Source organism: Genypterus blacodes, unplaced genomic scaffold (genome assembly GCF_046128005.1).
Source record: "Genypterus blacodes isolate CSIRO-AG114 ecotype Tasmania unplaced genomic scaffold, CSIRO-AGI_Gbla_v1 ptg000028l_1, whole genome shotgun sequence".
In the NCBI taxonomy this organism is placed as follows: domain Eukaryota; kingdom Metazoa; phylum Chordata; class Actinopteri; order Ophidiiformes; family Ophidiidae; genus Genypterus; species Genypterus blacodes.
In genome coordinates this window covers 2,640,597-2,663,448 of record NW_027466841.1, presented here as the reverse complement: position 1 = coordinate 2,663,448, position 22,852 = coordinate 2,640,597, and the positions used below count along the sequence as shown (strand labels likewise).

Here is a 22,852-nt window from a genome sequence, read left to right as displayed (position 1 = left end):
GTTAACTGTTTCTATGTAATGGGATTGTGCCAAATTCTTTATCACAAATCGGCAGAAAGAGACGTTACTGGAGCAAATGCAGCTTTCATTTATCACTACAGATATCAAACTTTTGAAAATGAAATTCAGAATAGAGTGAATAGTTACATTTTTAGAAGTCACATGACCTGGAAGTTATTGGGGAGAAAAAACATCCATCCATATTAGAGACCATTTAAATGTGTATTTTTCTATAAAATGTTCAAGTTGCAAGGTAGAACAGAGAATTTCTTTTTTTATTTCATTAGTAATTGAGTGACGGTCCCTAAACTGGCTCCAGGCTCTGAGGGGAAGTAAACTGGCGGTGCTCCAGCTGCCTCAGCGGGGTGAACAGATGCCGCTGAATCACGAGAGTGGACGCGAATATCTGTCGAATATCGAACATCAAACCAGTTTCAGATCAGTCCAAGACCGAATATTCTTCACATAACATGCACAAGGACAATAAGAGAACGTATACACTTATTTAACCCGTGAGTGAGTCTATATGAACACGAATACATTTACATTAACGCAGATAAACTAGATTACACTGTCCAGGATTGCATGTACATTTTTAAACAACCTGCTACATTAGCCAAACAAGTATTCTCCAGCTGGTTGGGGGAAGATTCGCGTCTGCGCCTGCTCATGCAGTGCAGACCGGCACGGCGCTGATTGGCTGAAGATGACATCATCCAATACAAATCTATTGTTGGAAACAGGATGAGGTCATCGTGAAAATAGACGAAGAGTACAGAGCCAACAGACAGACAACAGCAGCAGACTGACAGCATCCAGGACCCGCGCCTCTACTTTCCTTCGTATTCTGCGTCTTCTCGCTGCACAGTGAGTATGAAATCTGTTTACTTTCTTCAAACCAAATCTTTCTTAAAACCACTTATGATCTGCAGCTCAGGAGAGATGTGAATCTGTCACACCGCACCGCTGCGTCGGGTGCTGCACACATTTGCACAGTATATGTGTTTCATTTGTTCTTTCCTCCTTTTCTATATAGGATTAGTAGGACCACTTATCTGCTTTGCGATGTGTGTAATGCATCAGTACCGACAGTTACATTTGTTTTGATCCGTCATTTGTAAATGGTGCAGCCACTGCATATAAAGTAAACAATAATATCTCCCTCATCAGTTCCAGGGGCACATCTATCTATGTTAACCTCTTCCTTCCTGCAGACTGTAGTTTGCATTCCCGGTTTTCCAATGTGTCCCTCAGTCTATCTCGCCTGATCACAGGTGTGAAATGCTGCAAAAGTGAAATGTTGCGTTCAGTTTGCAGGCACAGCAGGATTTCCCAGTACATCCCCTTTCTCTGCTACATATTGGGTTTCTCAGGTTGACCCTTTCCTGATGATGCTTGGCAGATATTGTGCAGCTTGAGTAATGTGGTACAGCAGGGACATGGCTTCAACTTATTTGTTTATAGGCTCTTTCGGTAGTAGTAGTAGTAATATCATCCTGTTAAGCAAATGAATCCAACCATTCTTGGAGCTGTACTTGTGCACGGGAGACCACTGTGAACTCCACTGCACTGTGGTGGTTCACTTACAGCTCAACAGGTAAAGTGTAACTCCCAAGATTGTATGAAGTCGAAAAGGAAGTAAAGGCTTGTCCAGAAAACTACTGACTGTTATCTCGGATCCTGGGATCTCTGGAATGCCATGTTGGGCACAACTTTTTATGAACAACAATGACTCATCGGACCTGGTGAGAGATAATTGAGCAATTTCTACATATCTGTCGAGTCAAGTCAAGTTAACTTAATTTGTACGGCCCAATATCGCATACAATGTCTCAAAGGGCTTAACAGGAAAATTCCACAACAGGAAAATTCCCAACCCCTCCCGAAGCTCTCTAGGAAGACGAGGAGACACTCTTTCAGCAGTAAGCCATCCTTCACTGTGAGTGTAGCTCCCTCTAGCCAGTAGCTTTTCATTTTCAGCACAGGTTCCTGTTTTGCATGCGCTGGCCGTCCTTCTGTGCAGAGCGTTATGACACGCAAGTAGACACTGTCCCCTCCTGCAACATCATCAGCTTACTGGCTCACCTGGACTCTGCTCCCCTAACTACCACATGAACTGCTGACTCTCAATAAAAGGACTGCACTGTGTTGTGCTTATATCATTCTCTCTCCCTCCCTCTCTCTCTTGCTGTGCTTTATTGTGCTCTTGCATAATCTCATCAGAAGTTCCTCTTGTTCACCCGGCCATTCCTGGAGGGGGAATATCTCTTGCAATTGCTTCTCCCCCGGTTTTTTTTCCCTTTTTCCTTCAAGGTTTTCCATGGAGTTTTTCCTCATCTTCCTTTGGGAGCTTTGGGTGGGGTTCGCAAGTGTTAGGTTGGAGTAAGCCACAAGTTTCCATTCATACTTCCACCCCCGCCGAAGTACGCGTGCTAAGCCGTAGGAGAATGTGTCAGCTGATGTTTTGGTGTCTCTGTTTGGGTCATACATGGCCGGGTGGATGTATTCACTATCGTATGTCTATTGGGTCACATCCTATACCCAGCAGTTTAACCTAGCAGATCCGGGAGCGGCTTCTCTTTTTCCGCTAGCTGGGGAATGAACCTTCCCAGCAGAAAACTCCTCAATTTGCCATCATCTGTGGGCTCCTTCATCTCCAGTATGGCCTCTGTCTTCCTTGGGTCAGCTGGGATAATGTGACCCAAGTATAGACTTTTATAGACATGTATAGATATTTGTAGATATTATACGTGTACTGTATGTGTATAGATCTGAGACTGAAGTCACTGAGGTTCTCCTTGTCTCATTGTTGTGCAGCAGACAGCCATGGTTTTCTCCCCGGACAAAGAGCCGGATCAGCTGTCAGTCATTCTGCCACAGCTCTACCTGGGAGCAGAGAGGGATGTCACGCAGGTAAGCAGCTTCTCAGCATCACAGCATGGCAGATACATCAGAGTGGAGCTGAACTGGATGTTAAGTTAATAATAGTGGGGAGGATAAATAAAACGATTTACACACACAGAATCAAGTTGTATGCAGGTTGCAGAGCTGTTGCATTGGACATCTACTGTATGTTAAATGGAAACAACCTGTTGGGCTACAAGTACACTTTGCTTAGGTCCGCCCTAAAGGTTTAAAATAAGTCCAAATTAGCTATGTTTTCTTTGTGTTCTAAGTCATAGTGACACACACAGTCATATGTCATAATTTGTGTGTAGGAGCGACTGGCTGCTCTGGGAATCTCCTACGTGCTGAGTGTGAGCCGCTGCAGCCCCCAGCCGTCCTTCCTGCCACAGCGCCAATACCTCCGCATCCCCATTGATGATTCCCTGTGGGACGACCTGTTGCCATGGATACCACAGGCACTGCAGTTTATTGGTAAGGTCCAATAAATGCACAAACCTTACACTGTGTTTCACACTGCAAAGATAACTGATGTGTTGATATTAGTTACAGTGTGCTGAGGTCAGAGTTTCTGGATTCACTGGGATACTGTGCTGATGTCGTCTGTTTTAGATGCAGCTATGGCCTCTGGTGCTGCGGTTCTGATTCACTGTGCTGCAGGAATCTCTCGCTCGCCAGCTCTGGCTGTGGCCTACATCATGTACAGCCTGGAGATGGACCTGGATCACGCATACAGGTGTGTGTGTGTGTGTGTATGTGTATTCATTCTGCAGCTCTGTTCCTGTTCCTTTTATGGGAACAACAGCATTGCAGCACCATAGTTAATCTTTTGATTGTTTGTAGATTAATATAACCCCTGATTCCATGAGACCTGTGAGAGACGGTGGTGGTAGATGCAGACTAATTCTGTTGCTCCCCTTATAAGGTTTGTGAAAGAGCGCCGGCCTTCTATTTCCCCAAACTTCAACTTCCTTGGGCAGCTGCATCATTTCCAAGGTACTCTGAGCCAGAAACTCTCTGGTAGTGACCTCATCATCCAACCGCTCACAATGCAGGACGCTCATCTACCGTCCACTGATGTCAGTCTCACTCCCGTAGCTTATCAGACCCCCGCCGACCCTTCAAAGGCCAAACAACCACACAGAGAGGATTCTTATCACACAGACAAACCAGAGCAGACACATTCACACTCAGCTGGAGGTGGGTGCCCGGGGCCACAAACACTTTTCCTAAGACCCCGGACACTCAACCAGGCTGTAAGTGATAAGGAGCAGGAAGTCAAGTCTCTGATCCAGAGTCCCTCACATCCAGTCCAACTAGCACCAAAGCCTACAGAACCACAACTCCCAGCAATTACAGAAATCAACTGCTCACAATTAGAGAAACGTAAGAGCCTCACTCTCTCCCTGCCCTCCACCCCAGCAACCAATAATCAGCCAACAAGGAGGTCTGCTACATCCCAAACTGTCCACAAGAGGGAGACAGGTGTAAAGCATGCGGCAAACAAACAGAGGAACATGGCTCCAACAGCAGAGGAGAGCCAGAGGGAGACAAGTCCCTCCCGCAGCAGGTACAGAGAGCCGGGCCTGCTGTCCCCCTTCAGTCTCACCCTCAACAAACTGCTGGACTGGGGGGAGAGGATGCTGCTGGGCGGGGTGCTGCTGGCCCCCGTCAGGATGGGACAGCCCACACTGCCGTACCAGTGCTGACAGGATGACACACAATGACAGACACAGCCATCAGGAATCTTTCATCCAAACTGTGGATCTGTATGAGGCTGTGTGTGTGTGTGTGTGTGTGTGTGTGTGTGTGTGTGTGTGTGTGTGTGTGTGTGTGTGTGTGTGTGTGTGTGCGTGTGCGTGTGCGTGTGTGTGTGTGCGTGTGCGTGTCTGTGTGTGCATGTTTGTCAAACAGGAAGGATGCACGTAAATTATTGCTATCCAGGTTTCACCTGAAGGAAATGTATCCCCTACTGTATTTATTTATTACTGTGTTATATTCAAGAATTATATGTATGAATCTTAAATCTATATTGTTTGTTTAATATTGACAGATGCTGCTGAAGCATCATTTTGGATTGTGTTGTTTTGCAAGTAGAATTTATACACAAATGTACTGACAAGGAAATGTAACATTTCAGCGCTAATTTGAGCCTCTGCTCAGCTGTTTGTCGTCTTCAGCAACACAAAACCCTTTCTTCTCTTCGCATGAATGAAGTCTGGCAAACTGTTATACTCTATTTTCAACAGCCTGAACAATCCTCACAATGTCCAGTACTTCAAACCTGTTTTCATTCATTAGTTTTAATGTTCTCGCCTCACATGTAGAATCTAACCCTCAGTAAAATGATAAAAGTGGTTCAAAGTGATTTTTTTTTGTGAGCGGCAAAGTGTGTGTGTGTGTGTGGGTGTGGGTGTGGATGTGGGTCTGGATGTGGGTGTGGGTGTGGGTGTGGGTGTAGGTGTGGGTGGGTGTTGGTGGGTGTGTGTGAGGGCTGATGTGCAGGTACCCGAGCCTGTAACCCCAGAGCACTAACTGAGTGTGAGGCAGAGAGGCAGCTTGTTGGAGGCTGAAGTCACAGGTGGTGACTTGCACATTTTCACTGAACCTCGAAGCGGTTATCACAAGAGTAAGTAAGTCCTCATTACATTACAGAGCCAAAAGTGACTACAGAGAGCAATTAAACATTACGTCAAGGTTTTTTCTCCCTCTGATGACCCAGTAAAGTGGATTACAGAGCCCCTAAGGGGACTCTGCCATGTAATGGACACTGCACCAGCACGCATTAAACACAGGAAACCATGTTACAAAACAAATGCTTAAAAGATAGCATGTATATTGTGTAATTTCCTCTTATCGTTCTGCATTAGAAAGCCTAAAAATCATGTGTGATCACAACTACTAGATCATAGCCCATAACCCAACAAACAACACCTTAATCCTGCCCTGAGCACCCGACTGTGGTCCGACTAAGTCAGGTTGAGGAGCAATGGGGGGGAAGCAAGCAGAAAAGAAGACCAGTCCACCCCAAGAGCAAATCCCCAGATCTTTGTACACACTTCCAGCACACTTGCCAGGGTGGACTAGACAGGATAATAAACCTAACAAAAAAAAACAACCAAAACATTTCCATGACAATAGCAGCTAATAAACCACACACACACTTCATGAAACAAATATTAAAATACATAACGATTATTATTCCTGCACTTGCTTTCCCTGCAGGCCAGTGTGGAGTAAGGTGTGCACCCGCCTCACTCCACACGCCTGAACCAACACACCCCCTTTCCTCCTGGGTGCCACCCGCCACTTAAGCCTCGAGCCAGACATTTCTTCCTTGTAGTGTGGTGGAATAAGTTACCAAACTCCCATTTAATCCGCTAAGTCCCTCTCTGCTCTCGGCTACAGATCTTGTCACACAATTACGCAATACAAAAGAACCTTTAACATCTAGAACTATTCTATACTGGAGATACACCACAGGTCTGTTTGCATTTTTTGTGTTTCCTGCAGCAACTAACATGATACAAAATTCAAACAATGTGAAAGAGTAGATTTGTCTTTGAGGTCAGAGGTCAGGGGTGAGAGGTCAGTCCTGCTGCGTGTTGAGGGACCCAGTTATTGGTCCAGCTGTTACCCGGAACACAGAGCGTTAATGACCCATTACACCCTGTGAGCTCTACTGTCAGGTGACGTCAGGGATACTCCAAATGACCAAATAAGGAAGTTGACTCATGAAGGAGGAATTCCGCACACTTTCAGGTTCAATCAGAGAAAGAAAGTGTGTGGGGGAAGAGTTCACCGGTGTCCAATGTACACACTGTACACACTGCACACACACATCCGGTTATATTGGGAGTTTGCACGGCCATGTGCTTGTTACGGCTTATGGAAATTTGGATCTTTTGAGAGCGACAGAGCGAGAGGGAGTGTGGAAGAGGAAGAGGAAGCGGTTCCGCCCTCAGAAGGCGCACACACACACGCATACACACACACACACAGAAGAGGAGGAAGAACAGACAGCCCACACTCCAGTAAACGCCACCGTCATTTTGTAGGTTTTCCACGCATGAGGACACATTTTTGCTTTGAAAGTTTCAACATGAGCTTGTTGGTGTGAAGTTTGAGTGCGAGGCTCCTTATGCTCGCACCGCCCTTACTGTGCTGGGCCGCGTCCGAAAACTCTTTGTCGGTACTTTGATCTGCGGGTTTTTGCTCTGTATTCAGTTGGTGTGATCGTGGACGTGGACTCGTGTTTTTGATTCCGGACACAGCGGCGTCGAGAGAGCAAGATGAGCGGAGAAGGGGAGCGATTCAAACTGGTGGTAGTGGGAGGAGGAGGAGTGGGGAAGAGCGCGCTCACCATCCAGTTCATTCAGGTACAGCTGGAACACACACACACTTAAACACACTCACGCACACATTAAAAAAATAGCTTTATAATCCTCTGGAGACATTTGATCGGTCAGATCGTTGATCGCGATTACAGATTCCGCTCCTCTTTGTTCTAAAGAGTAACGCAAGAACAACGAAGAGTTTTGTGTTGGCGTTGGTTGAGTTTGGAGTAAACTCTGACCCCCTACGCAGCTCCGAACATGTTAGCTCAGACCTCACCGACTCTTCGTCTTCCGCCCTCTAAGACTCGCACACACACACATTCCTCACGTCGATCTTTGTGTTTCTCGCTCTAATTTGTCACAGTCACTATGTTTACATGCACACTGCACTTGTTTGTCTAGTAGTTCTTAGATTTGTGATGTTATCCATTTCTAAGTTGCTTAATGTGTGTATGACGCGACTGCACCAGGTGAGTAAGTGCATGTGGGAGTGCTTTACTTTATTTATAAAGTTTACATCCTTGAATAAATCACAGCATTACGTAGAGAGAGCTTTCGTCGGTTTAATGCGATCTAATTTTACGTAGATGTAAACGTAATTGCACAATACCGTGATTAAAACAAGATGTGGCTTTCACTGTGATGGATGATCCGTAGTAAATTCAGTAATTCCCAGATTATCTATTTTTACTAGACGAATTACAGACAACGGTAGTGTACATCATGATTAGCCATGTAAAGATATTAATGACAGTCTAACATGGAGTGAATTAACTGCATTAGGTTGATGACTCTCCTCTCACTGCCTGTCATGTACTGTATCTGGAAATGAATTTACTTTGGTGGACAATTGATTGGTTCATCTTTAGCCACACTACTGTGTACGGAAATGCTCCTTAGATCATTCTTGTACACAAGTAGGAGGATGGAGCCTGTGTTTGCTGGTTGACAAACTTCTGTGTTATCAGTAATATATTGCAGGCTGAGCTGTAAATAACACTTAGTGTGTCTCACAGTCCTACTTTGTGTCAGACTATGACCCCACCATCGAAGACTCCTACACCAAGATCTGCACCGTGGATGGGAAGGAGGCCCGGCTGGACAGTAAGAGGCTCAGTCACACCGGACATGACGTCCTGCTTTGTGCACATAGTGTTTGTCTGAAGGGTTTGGGTGTGTGTGTGTGTGTGTAGTAGTGTGTGTGCTCTCTGGATGATTCATTTCCTTGTTAGGACTTGTGTTTAGCCAGGATTTGCTGTAGTCTGCTGGGCCACACTACTAGTAACTGCTTGATGATTCCACAGCAATAATTAATTCCACACACATAAAGACGTTCACTCTGCATGGCTGCTTTGCTGTCATCGCCGTATGAAAATGATTTGCTGCATTATACCACCACTGCTTTTGTTTTTTTCAATGTATATGATGTCATAGTGTTGGTTGCACAATGCAGGAGGACTCATCTCAACATGTTTGTGTGTTTGTATGTGTGTGTGTCAGTCTTGGATACAGCAGGTCAGGAGGAATTTGGTGCCATGAGGGAGCAGTACATGCGTTCAGGAGAAGGCTTCTTACTAGTGTTTGCACTAAACGACCGTGGCAGGTATTGTGTGTGTGTGTGTGTGTGTGTGTGTGTGTGACAGAAGGCATGACTGTTACTGTAACTGCTGAAACACACAGCTGTAGTCTAGTTTATTTAAAAGGAAAAAGGATACGACGGAAATCTGAATCCACCACGTGAAGGTGGCACAGGCCTGTTGTAATGTTTAAGTGCGTGAATGGATTTACATTCACAAAGTACATTTATGTTGATACTGATATCAATTCCATTCTGATGTTTGAACCTGCATGTACACACACACCTATAGTTATGACACACTGGACCCCTGCAGACCTTTCAACCACACTAGCTGCAAGAGACTCAGGGAGCAGCATCAGCACCACAGCTGCATTAATCTGCATTAGACCCAACACCTCTCAGTCTATAGAGGAAGAGAGGTGACACCCTGACTCCTGGCCACCAGTTTTAACATGAAGGAACACGATTTTAAGTAATGGCCTTGAATTACTTTATGGCATCATCACACAAAGGCAATGCAGTGTGGGCACAGCGCACAAACAGGATCCTGACTACACCTGATCCTGGTGCATCCTGGTCCTCTGCAGCTGTTAGTAGTGTTAGTTTACAGTGTGATAGTGTGTTGCATTGTTTCATTACATGCTGATGATTGTTCACTCTTTCCACCCTTCTCTCTTCAGCTACCATGAGGTCCAGAAATTTCACACCCAGATCCTGAGGGTGAAGGACAGGGACGACTTTCCCATGGTGTTGGTTGGAAACAAAGCTGACCTTGAACAGCACAGAGTGGTAACTAGCCCAAGCAACCGCCTACACCTAGCTAGCCCCTGATACCTAACACCTATTTAATGGAGTGACAGCGAATCAACGCAATATCTACATGGCACCAAGAATTGCTTGCCCGGTCTCTATTTCAACACACACACACACACAGGCGCGCGCGCGCGCACACACACACACACACACACACACACACACACACACACACACACACACACACACACACACACACACACACACACACACACACACACACACACACACACACACACACACACACACAATGACACCACAGCTACTACAGTGTTTCCCCCCTTATATTTTGAATAGATACTTAGTAGTCATTGTGTCTACCAGCCTGCTCATGTGATGTGTCAGTGCTAATATTAGACAACAGAAGCGTGACACTCAGCACTTCCAAGATCACACTGCCCGCAGTAGGCGTGGCCTATATGAATGGATGTGGATGAAACCAAGGAATCATGGGAATAATCATTTGGATTCTATGTCTTGTAGTCACTTTGAACCCTGTAATGTAAAATTGGTTTGCTTCTTGCTTTGCTTCATTCAGTGCATGTGGATGACACTGGCTGGTGAAAAGTTGTTGAAGTAGCTAAATAACAGTAGTAACTATAACAACAGATGTTATTGAAATACATGAAGGTGTATCACTTACTCACACCATAATTTAACCAATGATTAATTCCAACCAAGGTGATTACTAATATTGAATATCCTTGGGGTGAAATGGGAAATAAACAGAATGTAAAATACAACGACACAACAACAGCAACAAAAAAGCAGAGTTGCATCTTGCTTTAAGATGTGATCTTGATCTAAATATGAACACAACAAGATGAAATGATTGAAACAGATGTATTTGATTAAAAAACTTCCAGTGTCATAATTATATAAGATGGGTTTTTTTCCGTCTCCAGATTTCTCGAGAGGATGCTGAGGACTTTGCCAAAGAGAACAGGATCCACTACATGGAGGCTTCTGCTAAGAACCGCTACAATGTGGATGAAGCTTTCCTGGAGCTCGTGCGAGTTATCAGGTATCTCATACTTTACTATCTTTAAAGGTTACACATGATACTAGTATCAAGTATTTAATCATGTACATGAAACGTTTTCTCATATTAGAGAATGGATGATTTAGACTTCATTGCTTCTGCATTGTGTTTCATTAATATTTTACTAAAGGGTATAACCACATATTACCACAGTAATGCATTGACAGGGAACCAGCTGGTCATCGGTGGTGGATTGTACAGTGTTTATCTGTTGTAATGATGTGACAGAGAGGATGCTCGGGCCGAAAGGACAAATTGTGTCTCCCCCAAGGTTTGTCCTACTGGGACATCCATCTATTCCCAGACATTCCTTTTGACCAAAGTCTCCAGCTCCTTAGGGGTTTTCCCTGACCAGATGGGATAATTCATCCCTCCAGTTTGTTCTGTTGGACTTTACCCTCACTCCGTCCCAGCAACCTGCAGAAGCAACTGATACCAGTTGCTTGTATCTGTATCTGCATTCTCATTGTTTCGGACATTTCCTAGAGCTCATGACGCTAGGCAAGATTTAGAATAAAGATCAATTGTTAAATTTAGAGTTTTGCCTTTGGCTTAAATCTCTCGTCAGAACAGTTTGACTCATGGTAGAAGTCGCACCAATCTGCCAATCAATGTCACGCTCACTCATAAGCAAAACTCTTGAGTTACTCAAATTCCTTCATTTGGGGCAGCAACTCACTTCCCATCGTGGAGAGGCCGATCCAGCTCAGATTTGGATGCGCTGATCCACATCCCAGCCACTTGTTTGAGGTCACAGCTTGATGAGGCATCATCTGTAAAAGGCGATCTTAAAACAGTACTGCGGCATTGTTGGAGTCCTCTAGCATTGTAACATTTAGGTTGCTGTCACAAAACGCAGAACCCCCCCACAACCGTGCTTTCATAATGGTATAATAAAATGCCTCACAGCTTTTATTACTTACTAGTGGAGTAGTAATTCACTGTCTGTTTTGTCAGTGAGTGAATGTTTCTCTGTATGGGCACTGTCCCTGTCCTCCATGAAACATTGAAGAGCACGTCAGACCCAAATCTGAGGGAAGGGATGTAAATGTGTGCAGGCAGATGTGACCGTAAGAACGCATGTCTTCCCCATGCTCCAGTTTACCTATCAACACATGCAGATCGGGAATGACGGGAAACTCTAAATTGGCTGAATTGGAGAGATGTATTAATATTTGTAAGAGAGACGACTGACTATGATTCATCTCTCTTATTCTGTGTCTACAGACGGTTTCAGGAGATGGAGAGCCCGCCTCTACCAGCTCATCACACAGCAAAGCAGAAGAGTGGCGGCTGTCCCTGCGTCCTGCTCTAACCACTGTTACCATGGGCACCAGAGCCTCACCCACAGTTGTCCATCAGAGCTCGGAAAAGGGGTGTAAAATAGGTAGTGCGTGTGTGTATGTGTGCTGCTTGTGTGAAGCAGAGATCATATCTTCCTTTCAAATAGTTTCATTGCACTTTTTGCCAAAAGCATTGTGTAAATCATAATAATGGTTTGTATTGAAAGGGAGAGTTCAAAGCAGCAGCAGAATACATTGGTAGCAGAAGGCTTTTGTCAGTCCTGGAGGAAGAAAGGTCATAAGGTCATTTCATCATGAGGTTGTGTCTCTAAAGCAGAATGTCATGAGCACAGCTAGAGATTATTGGTTTGTCACAGTGGCTGCAGATTCATCGCTCATCTTTTTCTGCTGTGAATAATTTCTAACATTTTTGTCAGAATATACCACTACTTTTTCAAAGGTGGTTCCTCTCAGAAAAATGTCAGTCACTACGTTTACATGCTTTCAATACTCCAATTATTTGTCAATACTGTAATTAAGTAAGGTATACAGGACCTTTGCCTGATAATGATAATAAGTTTTTATTTTATTTTTGTCCAGTTCCATAGTTATTGACAAAATTGAAGAGCCACCATCAGGCAAATTAATGTTTAATTGTTTGCACAAGTAGTGATAGCCACCATGTTACAATACACTAATTCATTCATAAGATACAGCACTTTTTGAAGATTGAGCACTTTTTGTTATTCAGATAAATGAGCCACACCCACTCAGCTTTAGCACCAACTGTATCAAAACAAATATAGGACTTATGTCTGGCTTGGTCCAGACATTCAAACTTTTGTCACAATTGACACGGGAATGTGGGGGGGAAGAAAACTCAAAATAGGAAAATGTAGTTAAGTGCAAATCCTATATGAATGGATACAGAGAGGCCCAAGGAAAATTTATTTTGATCCTGTGGCTTACAGTTCAAGAGGTATAGGCCAAAGCTATGGACTCTTCCCTGGATAATGTCCACGTCCTATTGTCGTGTTCCATGTGTGCCTACAGGGGGCAGCAGAGTTGATGGACATGTTGCTGGTAATAGTTTTAGATACCGATTTTAAAGAACTTTACAAATAGTTACCACATAAGAATTTTAGCCTGAAGTAATCATTTAATTTTGAACAGTTCCAAAATGGTTATATATATGAATAATAAATCATTAAACATTATGTGGGTGCTCAGGTTGTGCTGGGTGTTTGATCCCTGTGATGGTACGAGTGTGTGGCTGTGTGTTTATGTGAACACAGTTTGCCAGACTTGCTGTGAGGGAGCATGTGTACATGCAATGGAATCATGGATGTGAGAAGTGTAGCTTGAACTGAATTTATTGTGTTGTGCCTACATGGATCACAGTCAGGGGTCGGTTGTTGCTGTTGACACTTTTCCTTTTTAAAACATGGATCAGATCAATCATCTCCTGGAATTATGGTGTTAATGCAGTTTTCCCAACACTCCCTTCAGTGTGTGATTGCTATCGGTGTTGGTAGAGGCACCACAATTTTGTTGCATACTCACCAATGCACAAGATCCCATTATCATGTTGATGTGATGATTTGTGGTACGATTCAAACCTCTTATTAATGGGTCCTGATCAGATGGACAGAATATTGAAATTCCAAATAAACACCAGGTGGATTTCGAGATTTTTCATGATCCAGACAGCATTCAAATTTGGATTTAATTTCACTGCAAGCTGTAAAATAAGGCATGCAAACGTGGATTCCTTGTTTGTCTCTGAGAATCAAAGGAGAGGAGAATAAAACATTTTTCTCAGAATGAAATCAAAGTTCTATGTCAGGAGAGTTACTGGGGCCTTGAGAATGTCTTGCATTTCTGTATTAATTATTCATTAAATCTGTTCTGATCTTCATCTGAGTCGCACTTAGAGACAAACACAATCTGTCTGTACAATTTTTTTACAATAACCGTATCATCCACCTTCTATTTACATCGATGTTCTGCTGTGGAATGCGTTTCTTCATTGTTCACTCAATGGGTGTAATCTGCCCAGAGACAGCAAAGGAGGTCCAAACTATGGTCTCCTCCATCAGGCCTCACAGCTGGATGTTGGTGTGCAGAGACCTTCTTTGCTCCTCCACTGTGCATTTCTGCCCAAAAAGTTTTGTCCTCTCTGTTCACAGGACATAAACAGAAACCTTGTAGATCTTTCAAACTGTCTTTTGAAAACTTGAAGCATGTGGCTATAGATTCTTTGTTCTTGTTTTATTAGTTTTATGTATTTTTTTTAATTTTGTAGAGCACTTTGCTCCATCATAAGGTTGAGCTGTTGTTGAGCGTTCTTATAGAGCTCCATGAACAGAGATTCCAGCAGATTGTCAATGTTTCTGCAGGTCTTCTGCTTGAACTCTTGGCTTCTTTTTCACCCCCTTCATCATTGCACCTTGTTTTTTGGAGAGCAGCAACTGGACAATATTCCTCCATCTGATCTGAACACCTAGGTCTTCATGGATATGTTCTAGATTGTTTTGGAGACCACTGCAGTTTGCTCCATTTCTGCCTTATTTGCAGTACGAACAAAAAACGAGTACCGATTGTGATTGGATCATCTGACTCATCGTTGCTTTTGAAGTCATTACCTCAGAGGTTCACTTTAGACCCAGATCAGGAGTTCTTGGAACAACAGCTCTGATCGTCTATTGCCTTGATTAGCAAACACACCTTTTTAGACGATGAAGTGTACGTAGAAAGATGGGAACTATGCTGAGCTGAGAGCCTGAGGATTGTGAACCAGTGATTCACGCTGTGTTGTGAGTGAGTTGTTGTGACTTGGATAAAGATCATAATGAATTGGATGATAGATAATTAATGCTGAATTCCAAATAATTCTGTAGTGGTCTCAGTGTATGCGAGAGAGTCAGGAATGAAGTTTGTCTCAATATGTGTCTGTACCTCAATTCTTAACTACTTAACATGAGTTTAGTCATATGGATTTTCAAACTGCTTTCTTTTACATGTGTATTCAGGTACTGGCATGCTCTTTTAATGCTGCATTACCCTACCAGTCATGTGTTGATGTCATTTTTTACTTTTTCACACAAATCAAAAAGTGATCAAAAAGCACAATTACAGCTTGTATTGACAAAAATAGATTCACGACAGATGGCAAAACCTATTGGGATATTGCATGGATGGAGACGAAAGTCCATTTCCATATTTAGTCTATCTGTAGCCTACGGACAGAGCACAGTATTACATTCCAACTGTCAGTTTTCAACATGCCAGTGAGTTTGCTATTGTTAATCTGTTTGCCCCTAAAGGTGAACAGTTTTAGTATTAGATTTGAAGATGGTTAATGATCATTTCAGAGGATATTTCACATCAGTGAGTTGCAGACATTCCGCTACGATGCATCTGTGTGGAGCTGGTAAAAGGCATTATGACAGACGAACAGACTGATGGACAAACCGAGGAAGTGACTGACTGACTGCTCAAAAATGACGTTGTCTCTGTCTGTCCATATTCCACTAAATCAATCAAAATGTCATTATATAAAAATGTATGACAAATCCAATAAGTTTTGTACACAATTAAAATAAAATATTTACTTGAAATATTAACTCTTGTGCCTTTTGTGACATTGTAACCTTAACAATGATAGATTTTCTATTATGTTCTATATTTCAATCCTTTTCTTGAATTGACTATCCAGAATTGACCTCCAACCAAACATGATGGTTGTTAGCAGTCTGAGTCCTGTGTGGTTGGGGGTCAAACCTGCAGTGGAGCTAAAGAATCACAAGCACAGTGTTTACTTCATATTGAAATAGTTGTGTCTTGATATGTATTCATCTATTAACTTCCTCATGTATGCCATTTATTTAGTATCCAGACTGTTCTGTAAAATCGTCATACAGCCAAATACTTGGGGTAAATGCAGCATTGCCTTTCAAAAGTCTTTTTGGAGTTGCACAATACAATTTCCCATTGTAAAACTCTAATAATATTTGGCATGGCAATTTTACGATTAAGAATTGCTCCACTAAACACCTCGCCTTTAACTTTATAACCTCAGTTTCATAGCTAAAGAAACCATTTGACTCGAAACCTCATACGTACGTCACTTTGGATGAAAGTGTCTGCTAAATGACTAAATGTAAACATCAACAACGTCCTCATTTTGACAGACATAAGCGGCGAATGTAAGGATCTGTACTGAGCTGCTGTGCCTGCAGGTATGCAATCAGATGAACAGGTTTCTGGTTCCTCCCTCCTGTTGCTATGCTGTGGAACAGGTTTGTTCACACTGCAAACAGAACAACAGCTTCTTGTGTTGTGAAGCCTCTACATGAAGGTTCACCGTCTAATCAAACTGGAGATTTATGTGTTGGAAAATAAAGAGGATTAAGTGGAATTTTTCTCCTGGAGACACAGAACAGCCTGCAAGCAGGTAAGAAGCAGATCAGAGTTGTCTTTACTGTGTTGGATGAAGAGGAGGGTAGGGGGTTTCCATACTGATGACTGACTCATTCTTCCTCAGTGTGTTTTGAGAAGCCATGGCCGCCTTCCTGCAGGTGTGTCTGGGTGGGCTGTTACTTCTGCAGCTGGCAAACTGCAGCGTCCCTTACAGGCACAGTCCAGGTAAAACACCTTCACTGACTTTGAGGGCGCTTCATTCCAGGAAGGTCTTTCAGGACAAAAATCGACTTTCAAAGCTTAACACACAGTGATACAGGCTCGCTGTGTGCACTTTGTTCAAGGCCCCTGAGACTTATACCTGCCCCTGACTGATCCAAATCATACTACTTAGTTCGCTTAGCTACATCTTATGAATTCCAGTGTTCTATGAAATCCGTGTTACCTTCACACACACCTTAGTGAAACCGCACACACCTGTAAACGCACCTCTCACACACACAAATGAGAAACTTCCCACATACACACTAGTGACATTGTACAACATACTGGTAAAAGTGGGCACATATATACACACACACACTATGTGCCATCATACTTGTGTAACACTCGTTCCTGGGTGTTGTAGCGTCCTCCAGTCCTTCTGGCTGTGGGCTATAGTTTATCAACGGCTCTTAATTTCTTCTTAGCTATTCTATAATGTCACCAACACCACAACACAATTATACATCACTCTGGAACATGTGTCCCTCTCCCTCTCTGTTGTGTACTACCTCGTACAGTCCCTCCTCAACAAGGGCAAGGGTAGGAACCAATTATCACCTGAGAGAGGACCTGAAAAGTAACTAATAAATATTCGACCTGTTAATATAGTCAAATAATTGATTAACTATAATTAACAATACAATGTAAAGCATAAGTTAACTAAAGTCACACTTTGAAGGGGAGGTGATTGTAGCGTGTGTGGGTGGTAACATCTGTCTGTGTGCACGCTCGTACTTGTTTGAATGCAAGGTGACTCTAGCCTGTGTGCACGCTCAAAGTAATGTGTGTGAGATATGAAGTCACAGAAGAGGAGGGGCTTGGGAGCAGTGGAAATCAGGTGCAAGGCCTTTGACGTCAGAAGTGCATTTCTTCACATGAGAAATACTCATCACTCTAATGACTGTAGCCGCCCAAGGAGAGAACATACATGTGCAGTTGTCAGAAACATTCACATCATATGAGAAATGAGCTTCTGAAGCCAACAGCCTTGCACTAGATTTCCATTGTGTCCCAAGCCCCGCCTCTCCCGTGGCAAGAAAAATACCTCTCACACACACTAGTATGAGCGCGCACATACATAGACAGGTATTACTGCACACACACTACTCTACAGTCACTTAGCATTCAAACAAGTATTACCGCACGCACAATACATTAACTGATCATATAAACAAGTATGATAATGATGAATTTCACTTGTATAGCTGCGTTCATAGGCATGTGTGTGTGGTTTAACTAGTGCATGTGTGAATGTAAAATGAATTTTGACCTTGAAGGCGCTTCATACTATCTGCCGGTCCCTCATTAGTGTGATAATCTGTGATAGTTTGACCAGTCACACCAGGCAGGGGGAGGTAAACAAAGAAAACAATTTTTTGTGCCGAGTGTTCTAGGACATATTCTTTGGCCTCAGTTTTGTTTTGTCAAGTCGAGTCAACTTTATTTTGTAGGGGGGTAAGCAGATGGCAGAGGGATCAGCAGAGCCCTGTAAGTGGACACACCGGCCATCCCTCTGGGCGAAAAGCCGTCTACCGTTGAGACAGCTCAGGGGCCACCGAGCTGAAAAATAGCTGACCTGCGGACCCCACATTCAAGAGTGTGGGGCCCACAGGCCAGATAAATGGTCAGTCGAGTCACAGGATGTAAGATTGAGCGGTTAAAGAGTGTATTTACACTGTTCGAGCGGTCATGATGTTAGAAGAGGGAGAAGCCCTTGTTTAGATGTAGATGCAGGGTTATTTAATCAGCCATTTTTGTGTGTATGTGTGTATCTCTGCCCATCCGTGTGTGCTTGTATCCATGCGTGTGTGTCCTGCAGGAGGTCCCGTGCTGCTGAAGCAACAGGCGGCTTCCTCCTTCTTGTCACGTTCACTTCTCTACAATAGCTGGGACTTTGAGTTGGTTGTGACTGACAGCTTGGAGAGAGAATGCAAGGAGGAGGTGTGCAGCTACGAGGAGGCCCGGGAGGTGTTTGAGGATATCACACAAACTGTAAGAATGACCTTTAATCTGGTGCTTGTGAGGGAGCAAGTATCATTCTCTTCTGTTAATTACTTTCACGTTACACAGTAAAAGTGCACAAGTGACACTAGTATATCACACTAGGGCACAAAGCATGCACTGCACATACAAACAAAGCTAAAGAGATCACTCTGTCTCAGTTTCTATGATCTAAGAGTTACACCCACAACAATGAAGTGTCCAAGCACGTGATAATAGGCTATAATTGTCCACTTTCCCTTAAGAGAAGGCTGTTGATTGGTGTAGAAATCAGAAAGGGAACGGACACCTTACAGGACACTTAGACCTGACATGAAGAAATGAACTCGGGGCAAGTATGTCATGGATTTAGATGGTTTAAAATCTTTAAATAATGAGATCTCAAACAGGGAATTAATTTCATTTTTGTACCTGCAAAACTGAAAATGCTGGCCAAAATGGCAGGTTTTAGGGCCCAGTGTGAGTTGGCAGCTATGTGGTGGCTAAATGGAATCTAGCGGTCCTGTACGTTCAACGCAGTCAGTATCTGCACAACCTGTGTATACCTGGAGCTATCTCCCCCTCTTTCCTTTTTATAATTGCTAATTAGAAAATGATAGACTGTTGTTATTGAGGTGTTGCTCTACAGGGAGTGAGCTAAATGAGCAGCTGCCCTCAGACACCACAGTGTCACCACAGAAGCCTGATAGAGGTATAGAATACATGTAGGAAAACACAACTGTCTCTGTCCATTGCGGTGTGAAATTTCATTTTCATGTTTTAAGAAGTGATGATGGCCATTTTGTTTAGTGGCCGTGTTTTATTATCACCAGGTCAGAGCTCAAGTTTGGAACTGTGACCACCTTCGAAGTCACATGTAGTGGGATTTTCAAAGAGTTGTTTTCAGACTGCTTTATATGAATGAGGATTTTGAACAAACCAGACCACCTCAGTCACCATTTCAGAATAGCTGTGTTGCAACAGACCACGACAATTGACTTACATCCCAAAGGACAAGGAAATAACTGTCCTTAAATGGAATGATACACATCAGTAACATTAGCCCCTGAGGAGAATGTTGTATTTCTGGAGAGAATATAAATGATTGCTTACTAAGACAATTCTACTCTGGTGGCTGATTGATGCTGAAGAGATTTTGCTGAATTATTTTTTACGTTTCTTTGATGATTTGTCTTCTTTAAATCCACTTTTGCTTAAATTTTCCAGGATCTATTCTGGGCCTCATATATCAGCAGTCATGGTAATACTCAAAAACATTGTCATTACAATTGTCCTACTTTTAAACAAAATGTCTAAGGGTCACATGTTTACATATTTAAGAAAACATGTTCAGTATGATACACATTTCCAAATTAGTGTGTAGTAATAAATGATGTGTTTTGTACAAAGTGATGATACATAACAAAGTCAACAATAAAGATCAGGTGTACTTGTTGTTTTCTGTACATCATTTGTGTGCAGTGCTATTTTCATGTAATAGCGAATGATTGATCGATTGATGAGTGCGCCAGGTTAATGTTTGGTCGTAGCAGCTGTTGATGTTACTTATGCAGATACTTGTGTTCTGCAGCGTCGACTTCCAGGTTGGATGTATCCGGGCTGGTAGCAGGGATCCTGGCCCTTCTGGTGTGTGCTGTTATTGCCACTGTTTTGGGAATCTACTGCTATAGAGCCAAGAAGAAAAGTGGGAGGTCACCTGGGTAAGTTTATTCTAACACGGAGCCTTGGTGCCCTCCTGTACAGGCCCCTTAGGACCATCGTGGCAGCTCTTTGCTTCAGAATAGTGTACCTCACCAACTTCTCCATCTATCCACTTTTCTCCTTTTTATTTAGGTTGTGGCACCATGCTTGGTAAAGATTTCATTCTCCCTTGACATGCTCTCCAGGGGGAAATGACTTAATTCCTGTCTGAGTATGGAGTGCAATTTTGGTATCAAATCCCACTTAATGATTGATCTTAAGATCGATACTGAACTCAGAGCGGTCTCAGTACTGTGAAAGGGCCTGAAGCTAGATTGGTACGGCTCAAATAAATGAGTTGACCCAAGGTAGTCCATAAGATCATCCACTACTAAATGAGATGCTCAACACGTTTGTAGAGGAAAGGAAGATTAAAAATCGGTTTGATAGACAAGTGTGTGACCTCTGTGGGTTGACTCTGAGGCGGGAGACGGCTTTTTTTAACGGATCATTTTCATTCTCGAAATCAAAATGAAAGTCTCCAAGTATAATGATGTTGTTGTGAGTCACCATGTCTTTGATAAAAGAGGAGGATTCATCTAGGAGCAGAGCACAGAGCTGCACAGGTGCTCTCTCTCACTGCTCTGTCAGTCGGGTATGTTGCACTCCCACATAGTTTTTTCAGGCTGAGCCCAACCGCACCCCCTGGCTACATGCCTGGAGTTCACCTGGTGTTAGCCAGTGAACTCTGGCTCTAGGAGATAGCTCTGTCCTGTTGAGCATGATTCACAAGGGTTTCAGGTTCAACCACACACGAGCAATTGCCGTGACAACACAGCTCGTCATCGGAGAGAGAGCTAATGTACCTGGATAAAAATGGTCCATGGGGATAATTCATTCTGGTGACCCTGTGTGCACTACACTAACAGTAGGGTTTGTACTACCTAACGACTTGTTAAGCCTTATAGGAAATTAACTGGCTTCTGTTGTTCTCATGTTGACTTACATGTGTTTGTTGTGGTGCAGTGCTCCAGTGAGGATGGTAGCAGATGGATGTCCAGCCCCGGAGACAGTGCCCCTTGCTATTGTTGCCCCAGGTTTACCCAGCTACAATGAGGCTATTCACCGCAGTGGACAACATGATGCCCCCCCACCACCTTATTCTGGGTATGTGCACACTCTGTAGACTCAAACTGATGCTTCCCTGTGGCTTCTTTTAAAACCTGGTGGGAAAAAAGAAACAAATGTAAGGGTTAGGTCATTTCCTTTGTCAATTTGTAAATATTCAGGCAAATTCCCCATCCCATAATAATACAAGTTTTCTTCGTGTATTTTTAAGTGGTAACTCAATATGTTGCTTCAAAACTTCCATGGTGTTCAAGGAGGCACAAGGAGGGGAATACAATATGATTTACCCATGGAATGTGTGGAACATCTGCCAGTTTCACAGAACTATTATTATTAATATTGTTGTTGTTCATAACTGATGTACAACTAAACATTTGTGGAACATTCTGCATACTAGTTCACTTAAAAATATTTTTCCTATGCTTGTCCACAGGGGGGCGCCGTCAGAACCCGCTGAGAACGCACAAGAGGAGTGAACAAACTGCTTCGTTTCGGTTAATTTGCGCTGATACTTTGAGCAAACATAGACATGGCTGTGTTTCATAAGATACTGATGAGTGGAATCATGATGCAACCCCACAATGTAACTGTACACCCAGATGTTAGCTGTTGAGCCCACTGCTATACAGATGTGTGTACAAATCTGTGCGCGTGTGTGTTGAGTGTACGTGTGTGCGTGTGTGCGTGTGCGTGTGCGTGTGGGGGGGGGGGGGGGGGGGGGGGGGGGGGGAAGGGGTGTAGTTACATTCAGTCCAACTACTGCATGTATTATGTATATGATTTCTTTTTCTTCTGATGTACAAGAAGTAAATGTGAATATAATGATTTATGTGCATCTGCCTAATTTCATACATGTATATTGTAACTATCCACTTGTTACTGTTGCCATGCCAATTGATCCAGTGATCGGCACATCTGGCTCTACGTTTTGCATTTGTGTGTTGTCTCTCCGTCTCTCTGTCACAATAAAATCAAAACACTGCTGGGCTTCTACACCTCACCCATTTCCACTGCCTTCCATTCCTACAACGCCACAGCACACTGCGCTGTCAGTGCGTGACAAATGTGTGTGTGTGTGTGTGTGTGTGTGTGTGTGTGTGTGTGTGTGCGAGAGAGAGAGAGAGAGAGACTAGAAGGGAGGGGAGCAGAGGATGAAGCAGCCCAGTCATTCCTCTTAAAAATGGCGTCTTGTGAACAAAATGAGGGAGTGTGTGTAGTTGAGCGTGTGTGAGCAGTAACAGCTTCACTTTTTCAAACAGCGTGCAGCATCTGTGTGTAGCGACCATCAGCTGCACGCAAGAGACAATAGACAGTGAAATATATGTGGAGAGGAGGAGGGGGGAGGAGGGAGGAGGAGGTGCTCCTGGCTGCTGTGACCCCCCTCCTCCCTCCCCTCCCT

At 43.4% G+C, this 22,852-nt stretch overlaps 3 protein-coding genes across 4 annotated transcripts; all 3 read left to right on the top strand.

The window, feature by feature from the left end:
• Positions 1-776: 776 nt before the first annotated feature.
• Positions 777-5,258, top strand: LOC142993501 (dual specificity protein phosphatase 16). Its single transcript, XM_076144258.1, has 5 exons — positions 777-867; positions 2,818-2,913; positions 3,219-3,378; positions 3,517-3,640; positions 3,830-5,258. Exons 2-5 carry the CDS (start codon positions 2,827-2,829, stop codon positions 4,611-4,613), a joined length of 1,155 nt encoding a protein of 384 aa, XP_076000373.1. The 5' UTR covers positions 777-867; positions 2,818-2,826; the 3' UTR covers positions 4,614-5,258.
• A 1,406-nt stretch (positions 5,259-6,664) lies between these two features.
• rras (RAS related) lies at positions 6,665-15,584 on the top strand. Of its 2 annotated transcripts, XM_076144061.1 has the most exons (7): positions 6,665-6,958; positions 7,132-7,283; positions 8,258-8,345; positions 8,742-8,844; positions 9,501-9,609; positions 10,539-10,657; positions 11,903-15,584. In XM_076144061.1, exons 2-7 carry the CDS (start codon positions 7,197-7,199, stop codon positions 11,988-11,990), a joined length of 594 nt encoding a protein of 197 aa, XP_076000176.1. In that variant the 5' UTR covers positions 6,665-6,958; positions 7,132-7,196; the 3' UTR covers positions 11,991-15,584. The 2 variants fall into 2 exon arrangements, with proteins under 2 accessions (XP_076000176.1, XP_076000178.1); XM_076144063.1 differs by lacking the exon at positions 6,665-6,958 and having other exon boundaries at positions 6,965-7,283.
• Positions 15,585-16,272: 688 nt separating this feature from the next.
• On the top strand, positions 16,273-22,453 carry prrg2 (proline rich Gla (G-carboxyglutamic acid) 2). Its single transcript, XM_076144256.1, has 7 exons — positions 16,273-16,414; positions 16,505-16,605; positions 18,464-18,636; positions 19,852-19,885; positions 20,216-20,345; positions 21,352-21,492; positions 21,887-22,453. Exons 2-7 carry the CDS (start codon positions 16,521-16,523, stop codon positions 21,927-21,929), a joined length of 606 nt encoding a protein of 201 aa, XP_076000371.1. The 5' UTR covers positions 16,273-16,414; positions 16,505-16,520; the 3' UTR covers positions 21,930-22,453.
• The last annotated feature ends 399 nt before the right edge of the window (positions 22,454-22,852 follow it).

Excerpts from the sequence above, each read along its gene's own strand:
- LOC142993501 (XM_076144258.1), top strand. The coding sequence starts at position 2,827 with ATGGTTTTCTCCCCGGACAAAGAGCCGGATCAGCTGTCAGTCATTCTG. Across the intron at positions 3,379-3,516 it reads ACAGGCACTGCAGTTTATTG|ATGCAGCTATGGCCTCTGGT; the intron begins GTAAGGTCCAAT and ends CGTCTGTTTTAG. Across the intron at positions 3,641-3,829 it reads GACCTGGATCACGCATACAG|GTTTGTGAAAGAGCGCCGGC; the intron begins GTGTGTGTGTGT and ends TCCCCTTATAAG.
- prrg2 (XM_076144256.1), top strand. The coding sequence starts at position 16,521 with ATGGCCGCCTTCCTGCAGGTGTGTCTGGGTGGGCTGTTACTTCTGCAG. Across the intron at positions 16,606-18,463 it reads CCCTTACAGGCACAGTCCAG|GAGGTCCCGTGCTGCTGAAG; the intron begins GTAAAACACCTT and ends TGTGTCCTGCAG. Across the intron at positions 19,886-20,215 it reads CTCATATATCAGCAGTCATG|CGTCGACTTCCAGGTTGGAT; the intron begins GTAATACTCAAA and ends TGTGTTCTGCAG.
- rras (XM_076144061.1), top strand. The coding sequence starts at position 7,197 with ATGAGCGGAGAAGGGGAGCGATTCAAACTGGTGGTAGTGGGAGGAGGA. Across the intron at positions 8,845-9,500 it reads GCACTAAACGACCGTGGCAG|CTACCATGAGGTCCAGAAAT; the intron begins GTATTGTGTGTG and ends TTCTCTCTTCAG. Across the intron at positions 9,610-10,538 it reads ACCTTGAACAGCACAGAGTG|ATTTCTCGAGAGGATGCTGA; the intron begins GTAACTAGCCCA and ends TTCCGTCTCCAG.